This window comes from Engystomops pustulosus, unplaced genomic scaffold (assembly GCF_040894005.1).
Source record: "Engystomops pustulosus unplaced genomic scaffold, aEngPut4.maternal MAT_SCAFFOLD_265, whole genome shotgun sequence".
In the NCBI taxonomy this organism is placed as follows: Eukaryota; Metazoa; Chordata; class Amphibia; order Anura; family Leptodactylidae; genus Engystomops; species Engystomops pustulosus.
The window spans coordinates 36840-62500 of NW_027285144.1; the positions used below are offsets into that span (position 1 = coordinate 36840).

The 25661-nt window shown below is 52.2% G+C and overlaps 1 protein-coding gene across 1 annotated transcript in view; it reads left to right on the forward strand.

Moving 5' to 3' along the window:
- Positions 1-480: 480 nt before the first annotated feature.
- The window catches only part of LOC140110364 (uncharacterized), a 51681-nt gene continuing 26500 nt past the window's right edge, over positions 481-25661 (forward strand). Inside the window, exons 1-4 of the mRNA XM_072132194.1 lie at positions 481-746; positions 1184-1256; positions 17000-17182; positions 24863-24929. Coding sequence (XP_071988295.1) covers positions 742-746; positions 1184-1256; positions 17000-17182; positions 24863-24929 — 328 coding nt within the window. The 5' untranslated portion in view covers positions 481-741. The remainder of the gene's footprint in view (positions 747-1183; positions 1257-16999; positions 17183-24862; positions 24930-25661) is intronic.

The following is a 25661-nucleotide window of genomic DNA, read 5'->3' on the forward strand; positions in this document are numbered from 1 at the left end:
TGCACAGAGTAACAGCCTGTGAAGCGGCAGCACAGATTCCACCTGGTTTATCATGATGGATTTATCTGGACAGGAAACGTTAGGATTGTACAATTTCCTCACAGCATACACCGTTACCCCACACTATTAGCCATGGCTGTGACCGGCCCGGGCTGTCTCACACATCTCTCACCTATAGAGGCCGATTATCGGTCAGACGCGTCTGCTCTACAGAAGTGGAGGAAGAGGGGACACCGAACACTCAGGGACCACAACTTCCGTGCAGTAGCCCCTCCTTATGGCGTTTATGACGTCACGGGGAGGAGGAGTCGGTTGCAGGGCGGAATGTGAGAGACTCAACTAGGAAGTTCCTCTCAGCTCCGCCCCTCCTGTACTGGTCACATGGTGGTGACATCATTACAGGTCCTTCAGCCTCTCCTCTCCCTGTTGAGCTCCATAGTGGTGACATCATCACAGGTCCTTCAGTCTCTTCCTCACTTCAGAGCTCCGCCCATCCTGTACCGGCCACATAGTGGTGACATCATCGCAGGTGCTTCAGCCTCTTACTCACTGCTGAGCTCCGCCCCTTGTACTGGTCACATGGTGATGACATCATCACAGGTCCTTCTGCTGTTGCAGTGCAGGTCCTGGTAGGTAGTCAGAGCTGTTGTCTCTCTGTTATCAGCCATTATCATAGGATTATATACACATATACAGCACTGGCTGCCGGCGCCTCTCACAGCTGCCCCCGGTGACCCGGCTATGAGGTAAGAAGAGACCGGGGGAGGGTCTATAATGGAAGTATGGGTGATCCAGGCCGTGTACCCTGCACTGTGCAGCGCTGGGAGAATGCAGTGCAGCTGTCACCTCTTCCAGGGTGCGGGGTGATTCGGCTGCTGCCCTCGGGCCTTACTCCAGGATTTGGGTTTATTCCGGGGCCGCTCTTGGTTACCTGCTAACCTGTTGGTGTAAGATGAGACCCATCCCCTGGAAGAACACATCTAAGCTGCTGCAGAACCTCTTGATTGCATGGACCATGTCTGGGTCTGTGTGGTTCAGTGTTGGCAGCCCCTTGCAGGGTGATCGGGCCATTGTCCCATGGGTTTGGGCCCGGGAGGGCAGCGGTGATGGGGCCCTGGGATATGTACAGGTCCTGCACCTGTGGAGATCATCCAGTAAGTGTCTTCTCCTGATTGACCCCCAGGATGGACGAGAACGAGATCAGCCGAAGAATATTCAGCATCAGCCTGGAGATCATCCACCTGCTGAGCGGAGAGGTAATCGCCCCCACATTTCTATACTAACCCTAAGGGTCATTAGTAGCTGAACGTCCAGGTCAAAGGTTATAGTTCATTTCTGCTCCATGGCAGGGCTTGTAAATGTCTTCTACAATTTAGTATTTTAATATGAGGAAATGTCAGATTTTTACTTGAAAGTTTTTTTTTTATAAGTTAAATGTATTTTCTCTAATGGGAAAAATGACAAAAGTTTTCTGCTAATTCTATTGAGTTTTAAAAAGAAGCAAAATAAACATTTACCAAAACATGTATAATATTCCTAAGGTGTCAATCAGTTTCCCTTCCCCAGATTCAGCCCAAAATCCGTGCACAGAGGCTGCATAAACTTCTGCCAGGAATGGAGAGCGGAGCATAAAATCACATAGCGGCTCCATGATGGCCGCACCTGCAGGGTGACTCCTTGACCTCTGCAGGGTCATGCCCCTCTCCACACTCCAGTGTCTTCCTGTTCTCTCCTCGCTTTACTTCTTCAGGAGGTAAAGGGTGGAGATGCTATGCACAGGCGCAAGTTACCATTAAAGTCCTACCTTGGGACCCTGGCTCTCCATCGGGACTTTTCCGGCACTGTCGGCGTCGACTCCCAGTCCAAGGACACCCGAGCGCATCCTCCATTGTCAAGCTGTAGCTTACCATCAAGGCCAAGGGGGATGAGATCCCATTGTCTCTTGGGAGGAGACCAATATGCGAAGCTTAACCCTCCATCTAAGAGGAACAGAAAACCATATAGTGCACTTTGCTCACCTAAGCCAGACATGGGGTTCACCTAACATATTTATTTGCCATAAGACAAAACTCCTAAGCAAAAAACTTTTCTAACCCTTCAGCCACTTTCATGCACATTTTCTCCAATTCTGGTATGTTGAACGTGATCCAGACAATTTGGAGGGACTAAATGAGCATAACACTCATGGAGATGAATTGCTGAAAATATCAGCTATAGAGATGGGTTGGGGGAATCACCGCTCCATCTTGGAATGCTGTTAAAGCGTTTGACAGGGTGGAGTGCTGTTTTCTATGGAAAGTCTTGGCCAAATTTGGTATTTGGAGTAAATTTATAGGTTTTGTGAGGAGCATGTATAGCTGTCCCATGGCAAGGATCAGGATGGGTGATACCCTCTCTGAAACGTTTCCATTCTCTAGAGGCACGCGCCAGGGCTGCGCCCTCTCCCCCCTTTTATTTGTGCTATATATAGAACCTCTGGCCATTATGATCAGAGAAGATGGGGGGATGCTGTGGTATAAGAGATAAGGTCTGTTTGTATGCCGGTGATATGGTGTTATATCTGAGTGACTCCTTGCAATCTGTCCCGAGAGTACTCGACTTAGTTAAGGAATTTGGGAGGTACTCTGGACTGGATATCAACTGTCAGAAATCGATACTTTTGCCCTTATGTCCAGTAGTCTGTGTAGACTTCTATGTGTGGATCCGTTTACATATCTTGGCACTGTTGTTTCCAAAGAATTAAGCGACTTTGAGAAAATGAATTTAAGACCTTTGATACATGTGGTAAGAAACAAAGTGACGACTTGGGGTCAATTACCATTGACAAGAGCGGACAAGACGGGCTTAATCAAAATGATTTTGCTTCCCAAAATTTTATTTACTTTCTCGGCTTGTCCTATTTGGATTGATGAAGGTTTTTTTAAGCTGTTGGAGAAGATTTTGAATGACTTGCTACGGGGGAGAAATAGCGTTAGAATTAAGATGTGCCATTTATATAAATCAATTGCTGAAGGAGGGTTAGGGTTACCGTTTATTAAGGGATATTATTTGGCAGCTCGGAGAGGCAATTTGGCCAGGTGGGAAACGAGTACTACCATTTCCCATCTGGTTCAACTGGCGGATGGCAAAGCGAGTTATGGTTTTGAGTTACTGGAGTCCTGTATCCTGCTGGCGAAACCATTTTGAAATCATTAATTTGTAATTCTCTTTTTAGACCATGGGTAGAAATAAAGAAAATATTCCAGGACAAAACTCCGATATGGTTTAATGATAATTTGCTAGACATGAAATTTATACCGGATAATGGGTTTTGGATCAAGAAAGGGGTTACATAAAGTTCACAAGTGGTGTTTGAAGAGAAGATAGTGTCTTTCGAGGAGTTAAGAGGAAAATTTTGGTTACAGAGAGGAGACGTGTTTAGGAATATGCACCAAGAAGAGGTAAACACTTGATTAGGTTAAAGAAAGAAACCCGCGGGTTTGGAGCTTGTTAGATCAGTAAGGGACTCTGAAAAAATCATGTCTAATGTGTGTAAATATATCTTAAAAGATTATACGTATACATTTTTGCACGGGTCTAAAGTGAAATGGGAGCGGGAGATTGGGACACTGGATAGTAAGGAGTGGCAGAGAGTGTACAGTCATTTCATGCAATGTTCACTAAATATGGAATCACAGGATCATAGAAATGAACTATGTATATAGGATTTATTATATCCCAGACTTAGGCAAGATGTTGCAAATGTAAAAAGATTGATGCTGATTTTTCACATGTTATATGGGAATGTTCGGAAATGGGGAAGTTTTGGAGAGAAGTGTTTGACTACACATCTCGGATATTGGGCCTGGATTGTATGCCATCTGTGAAGGATGCTATACTTGGCATAGTCGTATGAAGGGGTTACCAAATCCCAAAGAAATGTAATATCTAAATTGATGAATATTGCTCTAGTTTGTGTGGCCCATAAATGGGGTGATAAAGACCTTCCTTCTAAGAAACTATGGCATAATCTTTCCTCGAGAGTGAGTCGGTATGAAAGAATGGTATTATGGGAGGAATGGGCTGGTGTCTAAATAGCATAATATATGGTCTGCATGGTATTAAAATTTTTCTCCTTTTTTTTTGGGGGGGGGGAGGGGTTACTCTTTAAGCATGGTTACGAATTGTATGATTAATATATTAAAGTTAAGGACAAAACTTGTATAAGTGCTTGGAGGATAATGCACGTGTCACCTTTGTTACGTGTATCTTTTGTCTATATATGATTGTTGTAAAATGTGAAACACTAATAAGGGGTATATAAAGATGGAGATGAATTGCTCTGGGAGCAATAAATCTTTTACACCACAGAACAATATTCCACCCGAATCCAGAGACCCTTGAACTTTCCACATGAAGCCTGAAAGGTCACTGCTAACATCCAAAGGACTGTCTGATAAAGTGGTATCTATGCTAACTCTATGTAACTTCTGCCATTTACTTAAAAAGCTGGAGGAGTTTTGTCTCCTTCTGCGGGTCTTCTCCTAACACCTAATGTCTTAGAGGTATTGGTGTTCTTAAAGGGAACCTGTCACCATGGACCTCATTTTCACTAAAGACGGGTAGCAGGAGCCCATCACACCTGCCTCTCTGCCTTTTCTAAGCATTTGCATTACAAAATAATTGATGACTTACCTTGCACCCTGACAAACTCCTGGGGTAGTCGCAGGGGTTGGGCTTTGGTTTGGATACCTTTCAAAAAACATGTGACTTGTCTGTGTTACTCACTCCTCAGATCTTGGCTCCCACCTTTGTGCTCCTGTGCAGCTCCTCCATCCCGCTCCTGGTCAGCCTGACGTCAGTGGGGATATCAGATATTTGTACACTGTAGTGAGGTCTCCCCTCAGCCGTCATTTTTCCAAGTTGATTAACCCTACATTTTGTAATCTGTCATTGTATCTAGTCCCCCCCAATCCCACTAATAATCTTGGTTGCTCTCCTCTGCACCTGTTCCAGTTCTAGGTGTCCCTACGAAAAACAGGGATGAAGTCAGGATTCTGAAAGAGGGGGATGAGTGGTCTGTGAGGAAGAGAAAGGATCTCCTGTTTAACCAGGGATCGCCAAAGCTTCATAACCTGCTGTGGGAAGGAACTGTGCTGATGTGAGACCCACAGGAGCACGTAGAGAGGGATGGGGAGCCAAATTGTTCCAACGCCACCCATTGTTTAGAGGACAAGTGGTGGTGCCATGCTTACAATCTGCCTGGTGGTACGACTTCTGCTCTGGCGCCCCAGCACTTTCAGCCAGTTTCGGACACATCCAAAAATAGAACCCAATCCTAGTGCACAATGAACTCCGTATGAAACGTAGGAGTGCTGCCTGGATAGATTTGAAAAAAGATGGAGGGGGAACCGGAACGCTTACTGAAAATGGGGCATTATGTCCATCTTGACCACATTAATACGACCCAACCACAACATGTTTTTTTATCGTGCGAAACTAGATCTTTTAAGGTACGCTCAAGCAGCGACATGTAGTATATAGGTTAGAAGAGTCACCTGGCACCTGAATCTTCACCCTTCAGCCTCACCGAGGATTTCCACTGGAATTGGAATTATCTTTCCAACAAAGATGGATGAGAAGGTTTGTAAAAGCTGCTCCTAGATTAAAGGAAACCTACCATGAGCTTTCTGGAAGTAGTTCTGTTTGTAGATTCCTCCTGCCTGCCTCTGCCCTAATCTGTAATTAAATAATACTGGACCTTAGCATAACTTGTTAAACTTTATTTCAGTAATATGTAAATAACTGCAGAGGCTACTGGGGCGTGTACTAGCCTGGCCGGGCTTCTGGGAGCTAAGGTTAGGAAGTGCCCCAGTAGCCCCTGCAATTCATTTACATATTACTAAAATTTTAACAAGTAAAATTCCAGGATTATTAAATTATAGATTAGTGCTTAGGCAGGCAGGAGGAATTTACTATCGCGTCTACTTCTCATGATAGGTTTCCTTTAAGACCTAACGTAAAACAGAATATCCCCCCTAGTGATCTGTGTCGGGTGTTGACCTCATCTCTCTGGCCACTCAGATTGATATCCGTTTTACTGAGCGCTCTGAGCAGCAACATCTGGAACAACAGTAAGTCAGGACCCAACGTCTGCCCCGCCTGGTTCCAGTCCACCAAAGAGCACCTCAGCCGTCTTCTGTGACTGCTTCAGAGGAACCACTGCAGGTGGACAGAGCTCGGCTGTCTCCTCAGGAACGTTCCAGGCGACGTCAGGAGAACCTCTGCCTCTACTGTGCCAGCCCGGAGCACTTCCTTCAGTCCTGTCCTCAGCGTCCAGGAAACTCTTGCACCCAGGGTTCTTGGGAGAAGCTTCCCTATGTGAGAACAAAGCTTCTCCACGTCTGAATCTACCCATTCTTCTCAGCTCTGGGACAGGTGCCCAGTTCCAGATTTCTGGCTTCTTGGATTCCAGCTCTACAGGAAACTTTGTGGATGCCTCTCTGGTGTCCTGGCAGTCTGTGACCAAATCCTCTCTGATCCAGTCCAGTACCGCACCTAGCCTCTGTCCCTGCAGGTCAGAGAGACAGTCTTTTTATGTGCTACCGTGTTCCACGTCTTCCATCCTGTTGGGTCTTCTGTGGTTGCAGCTCCACGCACCCATGCTTAACTGGAAGACAGGGGAGATTCTTTGTTGGGGACCTGATTGCCAGTCCCACAGTATGGAGGTTCCTCATCCTTTATCTGTCATGGCCTCCTCTGTTGTCTCCAAACCTCTGGAGGGTCTCCCAGCTTGCTATCAGGACGTTTTGCGTATTTTCAAAGAATCAAGCCCAGACTTTACCACCGCATTGTCCCTACGACTGCCCTGTAGATATGCTGCCGGGTACGTCTCCTCCTCGGGGGTCGGGTGTACCCTCTCTCTGTGCCTAAGAACGCAGCAATGTCGGACTATATCAAAAAGAACCTGCAGAGAGGGTTCATACATGAATCCTCTTAAATTCTTCTGTGTGACCAAAAAGGGTGGGTCCATGTATAGACTATCGCGGTCTAAACAAAGCCATCATTAACCCCTTCCCCTTCTCGCAGTGCCGAGTCCTCTCCATAGCCGGTAAGTCTTTGCTGCATATTGCAGCAAAGGCCTACCGGTAACACCCGCTATCGGTGCTAGCAACGATCGCGGGTGCTTTCATGTGGATCGCCGCCGGCAATGCTGCTGGAGACTTTAAAAAATGGTGGCTCATGGGTGCTGCCATCTTGTCACGGATCGTCGCTCCCCAATGACATCACGGGGAGCGGTGATCCGTTGCCATGACAGCTTCGGATCTCACGAAGGCCCGAAGCTGACTCGTTTTAACCCACTCATTACAATGTGCTATCAGCACATTGTAATGTATGAGTAGTAAAATCCCCTTATACTGCCATACTGTAGTATATGATAGGATCGTACAGACAACCTAGGGTTAAAGTACCCTTGGGAGTCTGAAATATAGTAAAAATAAAAAATTGTTTAAAAAAATTGTAATAAAAAAACCTAAAAATTCAAATCCCCCCCCCCCTTTCCCTAGAACTGATATAAATATCAATAAACAGTAAAAATCATAAACACATTAGGTATCGCCATGTCCGAAAATGCCCGATCTATCAAAATATATTCACTGCGTTTAACCCTGTAATGGAAAATGGCGTTTGGTCGAAATTGGCACTTTTTTTTGCCATTTAAAAAAAAAAAAATGAAAAGTGATCAAAAGATCGTACAGTCCTAAAAATTATAGTAATGAAAACTCCATAGAAAGTCGCAAAAAATTACACCACCCACAGCGCCGGGCACCAAAGTATGAAAAAGTTATTGGCGCCTGAAGATGACAAAATCCCCCCAAAAATTTTTGTACAGGAGGTTTTAATTTTTGTAAATGTATGAAACCATTATAAAACCCGTAATCGTACCGACCAAAAGAATAAAGCAGACGTGTCATCCGGGGCGCTCAGTGAGAGACGTAAATCCAAGCCCACAAGAATACGGTGCAAATGTGTTTTTTCACCATTTTCACAGCATTTGGAATTTTTTTCCCGCTTCCCAGTACATGGCAGGGAATATAAAATATCGTCGCTATGAAGTGCAATTTGTTATACAGAAAATAAGCCGTCACGGAGCTCTTTATGTGGAAAAATCAAAGTTATAGATTTTTGAAGGTGGTGAGTGAAAAATAGAAGTGAAAAACTAAAAAGGCCAAGTCGTTAAGGGGTTAAGCACCCCTAGCCCCAATTACCCCAATTTCACAAGCAGAGTCTTTCCTTGCGTGGCTTTATCCTCTCCGACAGAGGCCTCCGGATGGATCCTGCCAAGTTGTTGCTGTTCTTCAATGTGATAGAGGGAATACCCCGCGCTCCATGTATAAACAATGGGGGGGATGTAAAAATGGGGAGGTGCTGGACTTCTACCAACATGAGTATTACTTGGTAGCGGTAATGTACCTGTCGTCCACTGTTGGAGGGAACCTTTTGTTAGCTGCTGCAGATACTGGTATACAGGATAAGTTTCCTGATCGAAAGTGTCATAATGGAGTGTGGGTCACCAGACGGGGCATCGCGCTGCTAATTATAATACACAATTATACAAAATATTTACTTTACAAATGCTCAAGTAACATGTATGGACTCCGCGTTTCGGGGAGAATTCCCCCTTCGAGTTGTTTTGTTCTGTGGTAGATTAGGATGGAAACATAGGATGTATACATATTATGTATATGTGTTCATTAGTAAAAGCGAGAATAATGCATCATCTCATGTTGTATAGGGTCTATAGAAATAACATTTCGGTGTCCACTTAGGGTTAGTATAATATTCATATGACCCCAGGAGTTTCATTATTGACCGGTAAAATTGTAAGCTAATTGTGTTCGGTATATAGTAAATGACTGACCGTCGCTGAGCGCGTAGAATTTGTGACCAGAGGTCGGCTGGGGTGATGTTAGTAGCCTGCGCCTGTGTGAGTGAAGAGGAGGCCAGCGGCATAGGTGGGTGGGTAAAATGACCCGTTATGACTGACCTACTTACCGGCGTTGCATAAGGATCTAGAGGGGAAGTCCTCTTAATTCCCAGGATGGAGCACGCGAACAGCTAGGGTGGGCGGTCACAAACCCTCCGGCATTAGGGGTGAGTGCGAGAGGTCTGGAGTAAGGAAGATCGCGGGACTTACTTTAATGCAGCTCTATCTGGGTCGGTAGCAGCACGAGCAATGACTGTGTTGGCTCGGGGCTGGATTTTTAAAGAAAAAAATGCTTTTCTTCAATGGCCTCGTCCTGTAGGACTACGTGCAATACAGAGGTTCCCAGGCTTAGCAAATTACTACCGGCAGTTTATTCTACACTTCTCCCCCCTGGTAACTCCCATCGGGGCACTCGCCAACAGGGGCGCCATTCCCGACTGGCCTCTGGCTGCTGAAGAGGCCTTCTCTAAATTAAAGTCTGCTTTTGCCTCGGCCCCAGTACTCACACGGCCAGATACCGAGAAGCCTTTCCACCTGGAAGCTGATCCAGGAGCAGAGCTTACCCAGAAAGGGCCTAAAGACTGATCTCACTTGCGGTTTCGTTTCTATGACCTTCTCTGCAGAGAGGAATTACTCGGGAACTATTGGCATAAAACTTACCTTAGAAGAGTGGCGTTCCCTTCTGGAGTGAGCTCATAAGGGAGGAACCTCCTTTATCTCCAGACTGCACAGTGACTCAATCCTAGACAAGCCCGTTGGTCACTCTTCTTTTCCCATTTTAATTTCTTTATCCATTTCCGTCCGGCTGAGAAGACCATCAAGGCCGATGCCCTCTCTTGTGCCTCGGATGTCATTGGGGAAGAACCGGTTCCACAGCGACTGGTTTTGGCCTCTCCAGTGGACCTTTGACGGCTTCTTCCTGGCAAGACCTATGTCCGATCTGCTCTTCAGAAGAAAATTCTAACTTGGGGACATTGCTCATGTGTGGCTGGCCACCCTTGGGTGCAGCGCTCTATCACCCTCCCAATTCTATTGGTGGCCAGTTCTGGTCAAGGATGTCTGGGACTTTGTGGGTTCCTTCACTTCCTGTGCCCGGAATAAGCAGTCACTTCTCAAGCCTGCTGGTCTTCTTCTGTTGTCGATACCCAGCTGCCCGTGGACTCTCGTGGCCATGGACTTTATCACTGATCTTCCACCTTCCTCAGGCCCAGTTTGTCCCTTTGCCAGGTCTGCCGTCTGCTCCATGCCTTGCCAGTCAGTTCTTCCATCACATCTTCCGGCTCCATGGACTTCCCCAGCACATCGATTTTTGACCCGGGAGTTCTGGTGATCCCTGTGTAACGAGTTACAGATAGAATTGGACTTTTCTTTTGCCTATCACCCACATAGGTCTAGTGCTCAGGTGGAGAGAGCTAACCCGACTCTGGGCTGCTATCTCCGTCATTTTGTTTCTGCCCTTCAGGACGACTGGTCCTCTTTGTTGCCAGAGTTTTCTTACAACTCTCTGGATCCGCCAGCTCTGCTCCATTCTTCATTAATTACAGACTGCATCCACACCCTCCTCTTCCTCCACCTGCGGCCTCGGACGTTCCTCCTGTTGAAGAATTGGTGCAAGAGCTGAAGTCCATTTGGGAGCAGACTCCCTGTTCCCTGCTCCAGGCTTCTGCTCTGACCAAGTTGTCCAGGCTGATGAGAAGCGCAGACCCCCTCCTAACTTCTCTCCTGGCTACAAGTTTGGCCTTTGTTTCCAAGGTTCCCTTCGAGGTGCTCAGGCACATCGACCCTGTGGCCTACAAGCTGCGCCTTCCTCCCACCATGCACATCCCGAACTCCCTCCACGTGTCTCTACTCAAGCTAGTCATCCTGAACCGCTGCTCCCGGCAAGTTCCTCCTCCCGCTCCTGAGGCCGACTCCGATGTCTTTGAGGTGAAAGAAATCCTAGACATAAAGACTGTGGGAGGTAAGCGATTCTTCTTGGTTGACTGGAAAGCGTTCGGACCTGAGAAGAAATCTTGGGAGCCCAAGGACAATATTCTGGACCACTGCCTCCTGCAGAAATTCCTCCAGCCCAAGAAGAGGGGGAGGCCAAAGGGAAGGGTACTCTGTGTGCCCCGGTCCCCCCCGGCTACCGCTTACCTGTCCCCAATCCTGTCTCTCAGCCGTGCGTGCGCACATCCCCTACTCTTAGGGCACATTCACATGGCCGTCTGCGGGGACGTACATGCGGCCGCAAATTTGCGGCCGCATGTACGTCCCCATAGACGGCAATAGCGGCGCGGCTCAGATGCGGTGCCACACGTGTGGCACCGATCCGGCCCGCACACCGCAAAAAGATAGAGCATACAAGCACTGTCACCTCCTGTGTCGTCCTCCACATAGATTGTAAGCTCCTGTGACCATTGTACAAGCACTGTCACCTCCTGTGTCCTCCTCCTTATAGATTGTAAGCTCCTGTGACCATTGTACAAGCACTGTCACCTCCTGTGTCCTCCTCCTTATAGATTGTAAGCTCATGTGACCATTGTACAAGCACTGTCACCTCCTGTCTCCTCCTCCTCATAGATTGTAAGCTCATGTGACCATTGTACAAGCACTGTCACCTCCTGTGTCGTCCTCCACATAGATTGTAAGCTCCTGTGACCATTGTACAAGCACTGTCACCTCCTGTGTCCTCCTTCTCCTCATAGATTGTAAGCTCTTGTGACCATTGTACAAGCACTGTCACCTCCTGTGTCCTCCTCCTTATAGATTGTAAGCTCCTGTGACCATTGTACAACCACTGCCACCTCCTGTGTCCTCCTCCTCATAGATTGTAAGCTCATGTGACCATTGTACAAGCACTGTCACCTCCTGTCCCCTCATCATAGATTGTAAGCTCCTGTGACCATTGTACAAGCACTGTCACCTCCTGTGTCGTCCTCCTCATAGATTGTAAGCTCCTGTGACCATTGTACAAGCACTGTCACCTCCCATGTCCCCTCCTCCTCATAGATTGTAAGCTCTTGTGACCATTGTACAAGCACTGTCACCTCCCATGTCCCCTCCTCCTCATAGATTGTAAGCTCCTGTGACCATTGTACAAGCACTGTCACCTCCCATGTCCCCTCCTCCTCATAGATTGTAAGCTCTTGTGACCATTGTACAAGCACTGTCACCACCTGTGCCCCCCTCCTCCTCATAGATTGTAACCTCGTGTGACCATTGTACAAGCACTGTCACCTCCTGTGTCTCCTTCTCCTCATAGATTGTAAGCTCCTGTGACCATTGTACAAGCTCTGTCACCACCTGTGTCCCTTCCTCCTTATAGATTGTAAGCTCTTGTGACCATTGTACAAGCACTGTCACCCCCTGTGCCCCCCTCCTCATAGATTGTAAGCTCTTGTGACCATTGTACAAGCACGGTCACCTCCTGTGTCCTCCTCATAGATTGTAAGCTCTTGTGACCATTGTACAACCACTGCCACCTTCTTCTCCTCATAGATTGTAAGCTCCTGTGACCATTGTACAAGCACTGTCACCTCCTGTGTCCTCCTCCTCCTCATAGATTGTAAGCTCCTGTGACCATTGTACAAGCACTGTCACCTCCTGTGTCGTCCTCCTCATAGATTGTAAGCTCTTGTGACCATTGTACAAGCACTGTCACCTCCTGTGTCGTCCTCCTCATAGATTGTAAGCTCCTGTGACCATTGTACAAGCACTGTCACCTCCTGTGTCCTCCTCCTCCTCATAGATTGTAAGCTCTTGTGACCATTGTACAAGCACTCTCACCCCCTGTGTCCTCCTCCTCATAGATTGTAAGCTCCTGTGACCATTGTACAAGCACTGTCACCTCCCATGTCCCCTCCTCCTCATAGATTGTAAGCTCTTGTGACCATTGTACAAGCACTGTCACCTCCCATGTCCCCTCCTCCTCATAGATTGTAACCTCGTGTGACCATTGTACAAGCACTGTCACCTCCTGTGTCTCCTTCTCCTCATAGATTGTAAGCTCTTGTGACCATTGTACAAGAACTGTCACCCCCTGTGCCCCCCTCCTCATAGATTGTAAGCTCTTGTGTCCATTGTACCAGTGCTGCCACCTCCTATATCGTCCTCCTCCTCATAGATTGTAAGCTTCTGTGACCATTGTACAAGCACTGTCACCTCCTGTGTCGTCCTCCTCATAGATTGTAAGCTCTTGTGACCATTGTACAAGCACGGTCACCTCCTGTGTCCTCCTCCTCCTCCTCATAGATTGTAAGCTCTTGTGACCATTGTACAAGCACTGTCACCTCCCATGTCCCCTCCTCCTCATAGATTGTAACCTCGTGTGACCATTGTACAAGCACTGTCACCTCCTGTGTCTCCTTCTCCTCATAGATTGTAAGCTCTTGTGACCATTGTACAAGAACTGTCACCCCCTGTGCCCCCCTCCTCATAGATTGTAAGCTCTTGTGTCCATTGTACCAGTGCTGCCACCTCCTGTATCGTCCTCCTCCTCATAGATTGTAAGCTTCTGTGACCATTGTACAAGCACTGTCACCTCCTGTGTCGTCCTCCTCATAGATTGTAAGCTCTTGTGACCATTGTACAAGCACGGTCACCTCCTGTGTCCTCCTCCTCCTCCTCATAGATTGTAAGCTCTTGTGACCATTGTACAACCACTGCCACCTTCTTCTCCTCATAGATTGTAAGCTCCTGTGACCATTGTACAAGCACTGTCACCTCCTGTGTCCTCCTCCTCCTCATAGATTGTAAGCTCCTGTGACCATTGTACAAGCACTGTCACCTCCTGTGTCGTCCTCCTCATAGATTGTAAGCTCTTGTGACCATTGTACAAGCACTGTCACCCCCTGTGTCCTCCTCCTCATAGATTGTAAGCTCCTGTGACCATATTACAAGCATTGTCACCTCCTGTGTCCTTCTCCTCATAGATTGTAAGCTCCTGTGACCATTGTACAAGCACTGTCACCTCCTGTGTCGTCCTCCTCATAGATTGTAAGCTCTTGTGACCATTGTACAAGCACTCTCACCCCCTGTGTCCTCCTCCTCATAGATTGTAAGCTCATGTGACCATTGTACATGCACTGTCACCTCCTGTGTCGTCGTCCTCCTCATAGATTGTAAGCTCCTGTGACCATATTACAAGCACTGTCACCTCCTGTGTCCCCTCCTCCTTATAGATTGTAAGCTCCTGTGATCATTGTACAAGCACTGTCCCCCTTCATATGTCCCCTCCTCATAGATTGTAAGCTCCTGTGACCATTGTACAAGCACTGTCACCTCCTGTGTCCCCTCCTCCTCATAGATTGTAAGCTCCTGTGACCATTGTACAAGCACTGTCACCTCCTGTGTCCCCTCCTCCTCATAGATTGTAAGCTCCTGTGACCATTGTACAAGCACTGTCCCCCTTCATATGTCTCCTCCTCATAGATTGTAAGCTCCTGTGACCATTGTACAAGCACTGTCACCTCCTGTGTCCTCCTCCTCCTCATAGATTGTAAGCTCCTGTGACCATTGTACAAGCACTGTCACCTCCTGTGTCGTCCTCCTCATAGATTGTAAGCTCTTGTGACCATTGTACAAGCACTGTCACCCCCTGTGTCCTCCTCCTCATAGATTGTAAGCTCCTGTGACCATATTACAAGCATTGTCACCTCCTGTGTCCTTCTCCTCATAGATTGTAAGCTCCTGTGACCATTGTACAAGCACTGTCACCTCCTGTGTCGTCCTCCTCATAGATTGTAAGCTCTTGTGACCATTGTACAAGCACTCTCACCCCCTGTGTCCTCCTCCTCATAGATTGTAAGCTCATGTGACCATTGTACATGCACTGTCACCTCCTGTGTCGTCGTCCTCATAGATTGTAAGCTCTTGTGACCATTGTACAAGCACTGTCACCTCCTGTGTCGTCCTCCTCATAGATTGTAAGCTCTTGTGACCATTGTACAAGCACTCTCACCCCCTGTGTCCTCCTCCTCCTCATAGATTGTAAGCTCCTGTGACCATTGTACAAGCACTGTCACCTCCTGTGTCGTCCCCCTCATAGATTGTAAGCTCTTGTGACCATTGTACAAGCACTCTCACCCCCTGTGTCCTCCTCCTCATAGATTGTAAGCTCTTGTGACCATTGTACAAGCACTGTCACCTCCCATGTCCCCTCCTCCTCATAGATTGTAAGCTCTTGTGACCATTGTACAAGCACTGTCACCTCCTGTGTCTCCTCCTCCTCATAGATTGTAACCTCGTGTGACCATTGTACAAGCACTGTCACCTCCTGTGTCTCCTTCTCCTCATAGATTGTAAGCTCTTGTGACCATTGTACAAGCACTGTCACCCCCTGTGCCCCCCTCCTCATAGATTGTAAGCTCTTGTGTCCATTGTACCAGTGCTGCCACCTCCTGTATCGTCCTCCTCCTCATAGATTGTAAGCTTCTGTGACCATTGTACAAGCACTGTCACCTCCTGTGTCGTCCTCCTCATAGATTGTAAGCTCTTGTGACCATTGTACAAGCACGGTCACCTCCTGTGTCGTCCTCCTCCTCATAGATTGTAAGCTCTTGTGACCATTGTACAACCACTGCCACCTTCTTCTCCTCATAGATTGTAAGCTCCTGTGACCATTGTACAAGCACTGTCACCTCCTGTGTCGTCCTCCTCATAGATTGTAAGCTCTTGTGACCATTGTACAAGCACTGTCACCCCCTGTGTCCTCCTCCTCATAGATTGTAAGCTCCTGTGACCATATTACAAGCATTGTCACCTCCTGTGTCCTTCTCCTCATAGATTGTAAGCTCCTGTGACCATTGTACAAGCACTGTCACCTCCTGTGTCGTCCTCCTCATAGATTGTAAGCTCTTGTGACCATTGTACAAGCACTCTCACCCCCTGTGTCCTCCTCCTCATAGATTGTAAGCTCATGTGACCATTGTACATGCACTGTCACCTCCTGTGTCGTCGTCCTCCTCATAGATTGTAAGCTCCTGTGACCATATTACAAGCACTGTCACCTCCTGTGTCCCCTCCTCCTTATAGATTGTAAGCTCCTGTGATCATTGTACAAGCACTGTCCCCCTTCATATGTCCCCTCCTCATAGATTGTAAGCTCCTGTGACCATTGTACAAGCACTGTCACCTCCTGTGTCCCCTCCTCCTCATAGATTGTAAGCTCCTGTGACCATTGTACAAGCACTGTCCCCCTTCATATGTCTCCTCCTCATAGATTGTAAGCTCCTGTGACCATTGTACAAGCACTGTCACCTCCTGTGTCTCCTCCTCATAGATTGTAAGCTCCTGTGACCATTGTACAAGCACTGTCACCTCCTGTGTCCCCTCCTCCTTATAGATTGTAAGCTCTTGTGACCATTGTACAAGCACTGTCACCTCCTGTGTCTCCTCCTCCTCATAGATTGTAACCTCGTGTGACCATTGTACAAGCACTGTCACCTCCTGTGTCCCCTCCTCCTCATAGATTGTAACCTCGTGTGACCATTGTACAAGCACTGTCACCTCCTGTCCCCTCCTCCTCATAGATTGTAACCTCGTGTGACCATTGTACAAGCACTGTCACCTCCTGTGTCCCCTCCTCCTCATAGATTGTAAGCTCCTGTGACCATTGTACAAGCACTGTCACCTCCTGTCCCCTCCTCCTCATAGATTGTGACCTCCTGTGACCATTGTACAAGCACTGTCACCTCCTGTGTCTCCTCCTCATAGATTGTAAGCTCCTGTGACCATTGTACAAGCACTGTCACCTCCTGTCTCCTTCTCCTCATAGATTGTAAGCTCCTGTGACCATTGTACAAGCTCTGTCACCACCTGTGTCCCCTCCTCCTTATAGATTGTAAGCTCTTGTGACCATTGTACAAGCACTGTCACCTCCTGTGTCCCCTCCTCCTCATAGATTGTAAGCTCTTGTTATTTTAGTTGTCCATGTTATTGCTCTATAATATCTTTGTGCATAATTTGTACTGCGCTGCTGAATATGGTGGCTCTACAGAAATCCGGAATTTTATTATTTAATCATGAGAACAATTCCCTGGTTTGTCTTAGGATTACATGGTAGTGAAGAAGACATCGGGTAACTATGTGACTCCTATCAGCCGTCTCCAGGAGTCCAGTGGGTGGAGTAGAAGTCACAATGCAGAACCTCCACCTCTCTCCCCGATACAAAAGAGAAGCAAAAAGAAGATCCTAGAACTCACCGCGAAGATCACAGAACTACTGACCAGAGAGGTGACCCTGCGGGACATTATACAGCACTGGGGGGGGGGGTGACACTGCAGGGACATTATACAGCACTGGAGGGGGGGTGACACTGCAGGGACATTATACAGCACTGGAGGGGGGGTGACACTGCCAGGACATTATACAGCACTGGAGGGGGGGTGACACTGCCAGGACATTATACAGCACTGGAGGGGGGGTGACACTGCCAGGACATTATACAGCACTGGAGGGGGAGTGACACTGCCAGGACATTATGCAGCACTGGAGGGGGGGGGGTGACCCTACCAGGACATTATGCAGCACTGGAGAGGGGGGGTGACCCCCCCAGGACATTATACAGCACTGGAGGGGGGGATGACACTGCCGGGACATTATACAGCACTGGAGGGGGGGTGACCCTACCAGGACATTATACAGCACTGGAGGGGGGGATGACACTGCCGGGACATTATACAGCACTGGAGGGGGGGTGACCCTACCAGGACATTATACAGCACTGGAGGGGGGGTGACCCTACCAGGACATTATACAGCACTGGAGGGGGGGGGTGCCCCTACCAGGACATTATACAGCACTGGAGGGGGGGGGGTTTACCCTACCAGGACATTATACAGCACTGGAGGGGGGGTTTACCCTACCAGGACATTATACAGCACTGGAGGGGGGGATGACCCTACCAGGACATTATACAGCACTGGAGGGGGGGATGACCCTACCAGGACATTATACAGCACTGGAGGGGGGATGACACTCCCGGGACATTATACAGCACTGGGGGGGGGGACACTGCAGGGACATTATACAGCACTGGGGGGGGGGGGTTACCCTACCAGGACATTATACAGCACTGGAGGGGGGGATGACCCTACCAGGACATTATACAGCACTGGAGGGGGGGATGACACTCCCGGGACATTATACAGCACTGGGGAGGGGGACACTGCAGGGACATTATACAGCACTGGGGGGGGGGGTGACCCTACCAGGACATTATACAGCACTGGAGGGGGAGTGACCCTACCAGGACATTATACAGCACTGGAGGGGGGGATGACACTGCCGGGACATTATACAGCACTGGGGGGGGGGGGGGGGGGGTGACACTGCAGGGACATTATACAGCACTGGGGGGGGGGGGGGGTGACCCTACCAGGACATTATACAGCACTGGAGGGGGGGTGACACTGCCAGGACATTATGCAGCACTGGGGGGGGGGGGGTGACCCTACCAGGACATTATACAGCACTGGAGGGGGGGATGACACTGCCGGGACATTATACAGCACTGGGGGGGGGGGGGGTGACACTGCAGGGACATTATACAGCACTGGGGGGGGGGGATGACACTGCCGGGACATTATACAGCACTGGGGGGGGGGGGACACTGCAGGGACATTATACAGCACTGGGGGGGGGGGGGGGTGACCCTACCAGGACATTATACAGCACTGGGGGGGGGGGGGGGGGACACTGCAGGGACATTATACAGCACTGGAGGGGGGGGGGTGACCCTGCCGGGACATTATACAGCACTGGTGGGGAGGGTGACCCTGCCGGGACATTATACAGCACTGGGGGGGGGGGTGACACTGCCGGGACATTATACAGCACTGGGGGGGGGGGGTGACCCTGCCGGGACATTATACAGCACTGGTGGGGGGGGTGACCCTGCCGGGACATTATACAGCACTGGTGGGGAGGGTGACCCTGCCGGGACATTATACAGCACTGGGGGGGGGGGGGGTGACACTGCCGGGACATTATACAGCACTGGGGGGGGGGGGTGACCCTGCCGGGACATTATACAGCACTGGTGGGGAGGGTGACCCTGCCGGGACATTATACAGCACTGGGGGGGGGGGGGGTGACCCTGCCGGGACATTATACAGCACTGGGGGGGGGGTGCCCCTACCAGGACATTATACAGCACTGGGGGGGGGGGGGGGTGACACTGCCGGGACATTATACAGCACTGGGGGGGGGGTGACCCTGCCGAGACATTATACAGCACTGGGGGGGGGGGACACAGCAGGGACATTATACAGCACTGTAGGGGGGGGGTGACCCTACCAGGACATTATACAGCACTGGGGGGGGGGGGACACTGCCGGGACATTATACAGCACTGGGGGGGGGGGTGACCCTACCAGGACATTATACAGCACTGGGGGGGGTTGACACTCCAGGGACATTATACAGCACTGGGGGGGGGTGACCCTGCCGGGACATTATACAGCACTTGGGGGGGGGGGGGGGGGGTGACACTGCCGGGACATTATACAGCACTGGGGGGGGGGGGGTGACCCTGCCGGGACATTATACAGCACTGGTGGGGAGGGTGACCCTGCCGGGACATTATACAGCACTGGGGGGGGGGTGCCCCTACCAGGACATTATACAGCACTGGGGGGGGGGGGGGGACACTGCCGGGACATTATACAGCACTGGGGGGGGGGGTGACCCTGCCGAGACATTATACAGCACTGGGGGGGGGGGGGACACTGCAGGGACATTATACAGCACTGGAGGGGGGGGGTGACCCTACCAGGACATTATACAGCACTGGGGGGGGGGGGGGACACTGCCGGGACATTATACAGCACTGGGGGGGGGGTGACCCTGCCGGGACATTATACAGCACTTGGGGGGGGGGGGGGGGGTGACACTGCCGGGACATTATACAGCACTGGGGGGGGGGGGGGTGACCCTACCAGGACATTATACAGCACTGGGGGGGGGGTGACCCTGCCGGGACATTATACAGCACTTGGGGGGGGGGGGGACACTGCAGGGACATTATACAGCACTGGAGGGGGGGGGGGTGACCCTACCAGGACATTATACAGCACTGGGGGGGGTTGACACTCCAGGGACATTATACCGCACTGGGGGGGGGGGGTGACACTGCCGGGACATTATACAGCACTGGGGGGGGGTGACCCTGCCGGGACATTATACAGCACTTGGGGGGGGGGGGGTGACACTGCCGGGACATTATACAGCACTTGGGGGGGGGGGGGTGACCCTGCGGGACATTATACAGCACTGGGGGGGGGGGTGACCCTGCGGGACATTATACAGCACTGGTGGGGGGGGTGACCCTGCCGGGACATTATACAGCACTGGGGGGGGGGGGGTGACACTGCCGGGACATTATACAGCACTGGGGGGGGGGGGGGGTGACACTGCCGGGACATTATACAGCACTGGGGGGGGGGGGTGACCCTGCCGGGACATTATACAGCACTGGGGGGGGGGGGGGTGACACTGCCGGGACATTATACAGCACTGGGGGGGGGGGTGACACTGCCGGGACATTATACAGCACTGGGGGGGGTGCCCCTACCAGGACATTATACAGCACTGGGGGGGGGGGGTGACACTGCCGGGACATTATACAGCACTGGGGGGGGGGTGACCCTGCCGGGACATTATACAGCACTGGGGGGGGGGGGTGACACTGCCGGGACATTATACAGCACTGGAGGGGGGGTGACACTGCCAGGACATTATACAGCACTGGGGGGGGGGGGGTGACCCTACCAGGACATTATACAGCACTGGGGGGGGGGGGGCTGACCCTGCCGGGACATTATACAGCACTGGAGGGGGGGGGGTGACCCTGCCGGGACATTATACAGCACTGGTGGGGGGGGGTGACCCTACCAGGACATTATACAGCACTGGGGGGGGGGGGGCTGACCCTGCCGGGACATTATACAGCACTGGAGGGGGGGGGTGACCCTGCCGGGACATTATACAGCACTGGTGAGGGGGGGGTGACCCTGCCGGGACATTATACAGCACTGGGATGTGACACTGCCGGGACATTATACAGCACTGGAGGGGGGGGCTGACCCTGCGGGGACATTATACAGCACTGGTGGGGGGGGGTGACCCTGCCGGGACATTATACAGCACTGGGGTGTGACACTGCCAGGACATTATACACCACTGGAGGGGGGGGGTGACCCTGCCAGGACATTATACAGCACTGGAGGGGGGGGGGTGACCCTACCAGGACATTATACAGCACTGGGGGGGGGTTGACACTCCAGGGACATTATACAGCACTGGGGGGGGGTGACCCTGCCGGGACATTATACAGCACTTGGGGGGGGGGGGGGTGACACTGCCGGGACATTATACAGCACTGGGGGGGGGGGGTGACACTGCCGGGACATTATACAGCACTGGGGGGGGTGACACTGCCGGGACATTATACAGCACTGGGGGGGGGGGGGGGGGGTGACCCTGCCGGGACATTATACAGCACTGGTGGGGGGGGTGACCCTGCCGGGACATTATACAGCACTGGTGGGGAGGGTGACCCTGCCGGGACATTATACAGCACTGGGGGGGGGGGGCGACACTGCCGGGACATTATACAGCACTGGGGGGGGGGGGTGACCCTGCCGGGACATTATACAGCACTGGTGGGGGGGGTGACCCTGCCGGGACATTATACAGCACTGGTGGGGGGGGGGGGGGGTGACACTGCCGGGACATTATACAGCACTGGGGGGGGGGGGGGTGACACTGCCGGGACATTATACAGCACTGGTGGGGGGGGTGACCCTGCCGGGACATTATACAGCACTGGGGGGGGGGGGGGGGTGACACTGCCGGGACATTATACAGCACTGGGGGGGGGGGGGGTGACCCTGCCGGGACATTATACAGCACTGGTGGGGGGGGTGACCCTGCCGGGACATTATACAGCACTGGGGGGGGGGGGGGGGTGACACTGCCGGGACATTATACAGCACTGGGGGGGGGGGGGGGTGACACTGCCGGGACATTATACAGCACTGGGGGGGGGGGGTGACCCTGCCGGGACATTATACAGCACTGGGGGGGGGGTGCCCCTACCAGGACATTATACAGCACTGGGGGGGGGGGGGGGGGGGTGACACTGCCGGGACATTATACAGCACTGGGGGGGGGGGGGGACACTGCAGGGACATTATACAGCACTGGAGGGGGGGGGGTGACCCTACCAGGACATTATACAGCACTGGGGGGGGTTGACACTCCAGGGACATTATACAGCACTGGGGGGGGGTGACACTGCCGGGACATTATACAGCACTGGGGGGGGGGGGGTGACCCTGCCGGGACATTATACAGCACTTGGGGGGGGGGGGTGACACTGCCGGGACATTATACAGCACTGGGTGGTGACCCTGCGGGACATTATACAGCACTGGTGGGGGGGGTGACCCTGCCGGGACATTATACAGCACTGGGGGGGGGGGGGGTGACACTGCCGGGACATTATACAGCACTGGGGGGGGGGGGGGGTGACACTGCCGGGACATTATACAGCACTGGGGGGGGGGGGGTGACACTGCCGGGACATTATACAGCACTGGGGGGGGGGTGACCCTGCCGGGACATTATACAGCACTGGGGGGGGGTGCCCCTACCAGGACATTATACAGCACTGGGGGGGGGGGGTGACACTGCCGGGACATTATACAGCACTGGGGGGGGGGGGGGGGGGGGATGACCCTGCCGGGACATTATACAGCACTGGGGGGGGGGTGACACTGCCGGGACATTATACAGCACTGGGGGGGGTGCCCCTACCAGGACATTATACAGCACTGGGGGGGGGGGGGGGTGACACTGCCGGGACATTATACAGCACTGGTGGGGGGGGGTGACCCTGCCGGGACATTATACAGCACTGGGGTGTGACACTGCCGGGACATTATACAGCACTGGAGGGGGGGGGCTGACCCTGCGGGGACATTATACAGCACTGGTGGGGGGGGGTGACCCTGCCGGGACATTATACAGCACTGGGGTGTGACACTGCCAGGACATTATACACCACTGGAGGGGGGGGGTGACCCTGCCGGGACATTATACAGCACTGGGGTGTGACACTGCCGGGACATTATACAGCACTGGAGGGGGGGGCTGACCCTGCGGGGACATTATACAGCACTGGTGGGGGGGGGGTGACCCTGCCGGGACATTATACAGCACTGGGGTGTGACACTGCCAGGACATTATACACCACTGGAGGGGGGGGTGACCCTGCGGGGACATTATACAGCACTGGGGGGGGGGGGGGGGTGATACTGCCAGGACATTATACAGCACTGGAGGGGGGGCTGACCCTGCGGGGACATTATACAGCACTGGTGGGGGGGGGGTGACCCTGCCGGGACATTATACAGCACTGGGGTGTGACACTGCCAGGACATTATACACCACTGGAGGGGGGGGGGGGTGACCCTGAGGGGACATTATACAGCACTGGGGGGGGGGGGTTACCCTGCCGGGACATTATACAGCACTGGGGGGGGGGGGGTTACCCTGCCGGGACATTATACAGCACTGGGGGGGGGGGGTGACCCTGCCGGGACATTATACAGCACTGGGGGGGGGGGGGGTGACCCTGCCGGGACATTATACAGCACTGGGGGGGGGGGTGACCCTGCGGGACATTATACAGCACTGGGGGTGACCCTGCGGGACATTATACAGCACTGGGGGGTGACCCTGCAGGGACATTATACAGCACTGGGGGGTGACCCTGCAGGGACATTATACAGCGGGGGGGGGGGGGGGTGACCCTGCGGGACATTATACAGCACTGGGGGAGGGGTGACCCTGCCGGGACATTTATACAGCACTGGGGGAGGGGTGACCCTGCCGGGACATTTATACAGCACTGTAGGGGGGGGTGACCCTTCCGGGACATTATACAGCACTGTAGGGGGGGGTGACCCTTCCGGGACATTATACAGCACTGGAGGGGGGGGTGACCCTGCAGGGACATTATACAGCACTGGAGGGGAGGGTGACCCTGCGGGACATTATACAGCACTGGGGGGTGACCCTGCGGGACATTATACAGCACTGGGTGGTGACCCTGCAGGGACATTATACAGCACTGGGGGGTGACCCTGCAGGGACATTATACAGCACTGGGGGGTGACCCTGCAGGGACATTTATACAGCACTGGGGGGTGACCCTGCAGGGACATTTATACAGCACTGGGGGGTGACCCTGCAGGGACATTATACAGCACTGGAGGGGGGGTGACCCTGCAGGGACATTATACAGCAGTGGGGGGTGACCCTTCCGGGACATTATACAGCACTGGAGGGGGGGTGACCCTTCCGGGACATTATACAGCACTGGAGGGGGGGTGACCCTGCAGGGACATTATACAGCACGGGGGGGTGACCCTTCCGGGACATTATACAGCACTGGGGGGTGACCCTGCAGGGACATTATACAGCACTGGGGGGGGGTGACCCTGCAGGGACATTATACAGCACTGGGGGGTGACCCTTCCGGGACATTATACAGCACTGGAGGAGGGGTGACCCTGCAGGGACATTATACAGCACTGGAGGGGGGGTGACCCTGCAGGGACATTATACAGCACTGGGGGGTGACCCTTCCGGGACATTATACAGCACTGGAGGGGGGGGGTGACCCTGCAGGGACATTATACAGCACTGGGGGGTGACCCTGCAGGGACATTATACAGCACTGGGGGGTGACCCTGCCGGGACATTATACAGCACTGGAGGGGGGGTGACCCTGCAGGGACATTATACAGCACTGGGGGGTGACCCTGCAGGGACATTATACAGCACTGGGGGGTGATGGGGTGTGTCGGGTGCCTATAACATATTGCTTTCTGTTACTCTTTGTAGGATTGGGAGGATATAGAAGGAAACCAGGATATTCCGATGGCGGAGCAGCGGTCCCTGACATCGGAAGGTAAGAGGAGACCTACTGACATGTGACCTCCAGGGAACCGGAAACAGTGTAACCTCTGACCCAGTGACCCCGATTATTAGGGCCTGTTCACCCCGTGTCTTCGATTATTAGTATTTGCGGGATGCTCCGAATCTCCTGTAGCGCAGACACCGCCCCAAACGTCCCCTCCAGTTCCGCCTCCCATACTGGCCAATAGATGGGGGTTATCCGGCTGTTCAGAATCACTGAGGGCGGGGCTGGGGTGGGCTACTTAAACATAATAAACATGTACTTACCTCCTCCGGCAGCGCTGATGTCCCGCGCTGCGGTACGTTTGATCCATGCCCCTGTTTGTTAACAGGGGCACAGAAGCCACGCCCAGGGAGCTTCCGGTCCGCGCTGTGGCCGGCTCCTCCCATCCGTCCCTATCTCTCAGCGTTGTAAGTGCTGGGCAATGGTGTCGGATGGGAGCTCCCGGCCGGCGCACAGAGGAGATAGCGCCGGACGAGGTAAGTAGATGTTGATTATGTTTGACTAGCCCACCCCAGCCTGGCCCTCAGTAATTTTTAACACCCGGATATCCCCTGTAAAGCTTGTGGCCACACCTATAGTGCACCAAACGCTCTTTATTATATGAATAGAAATGAGGGGTTCTCCATAAAGCGGGGGGCTCCGCATCACTCCCGGTTCTATAGCCGCTAGAGAGAGAGGGGGGGGGGTAAGTACATGTTTATTATGTTTGAGTAGACCACC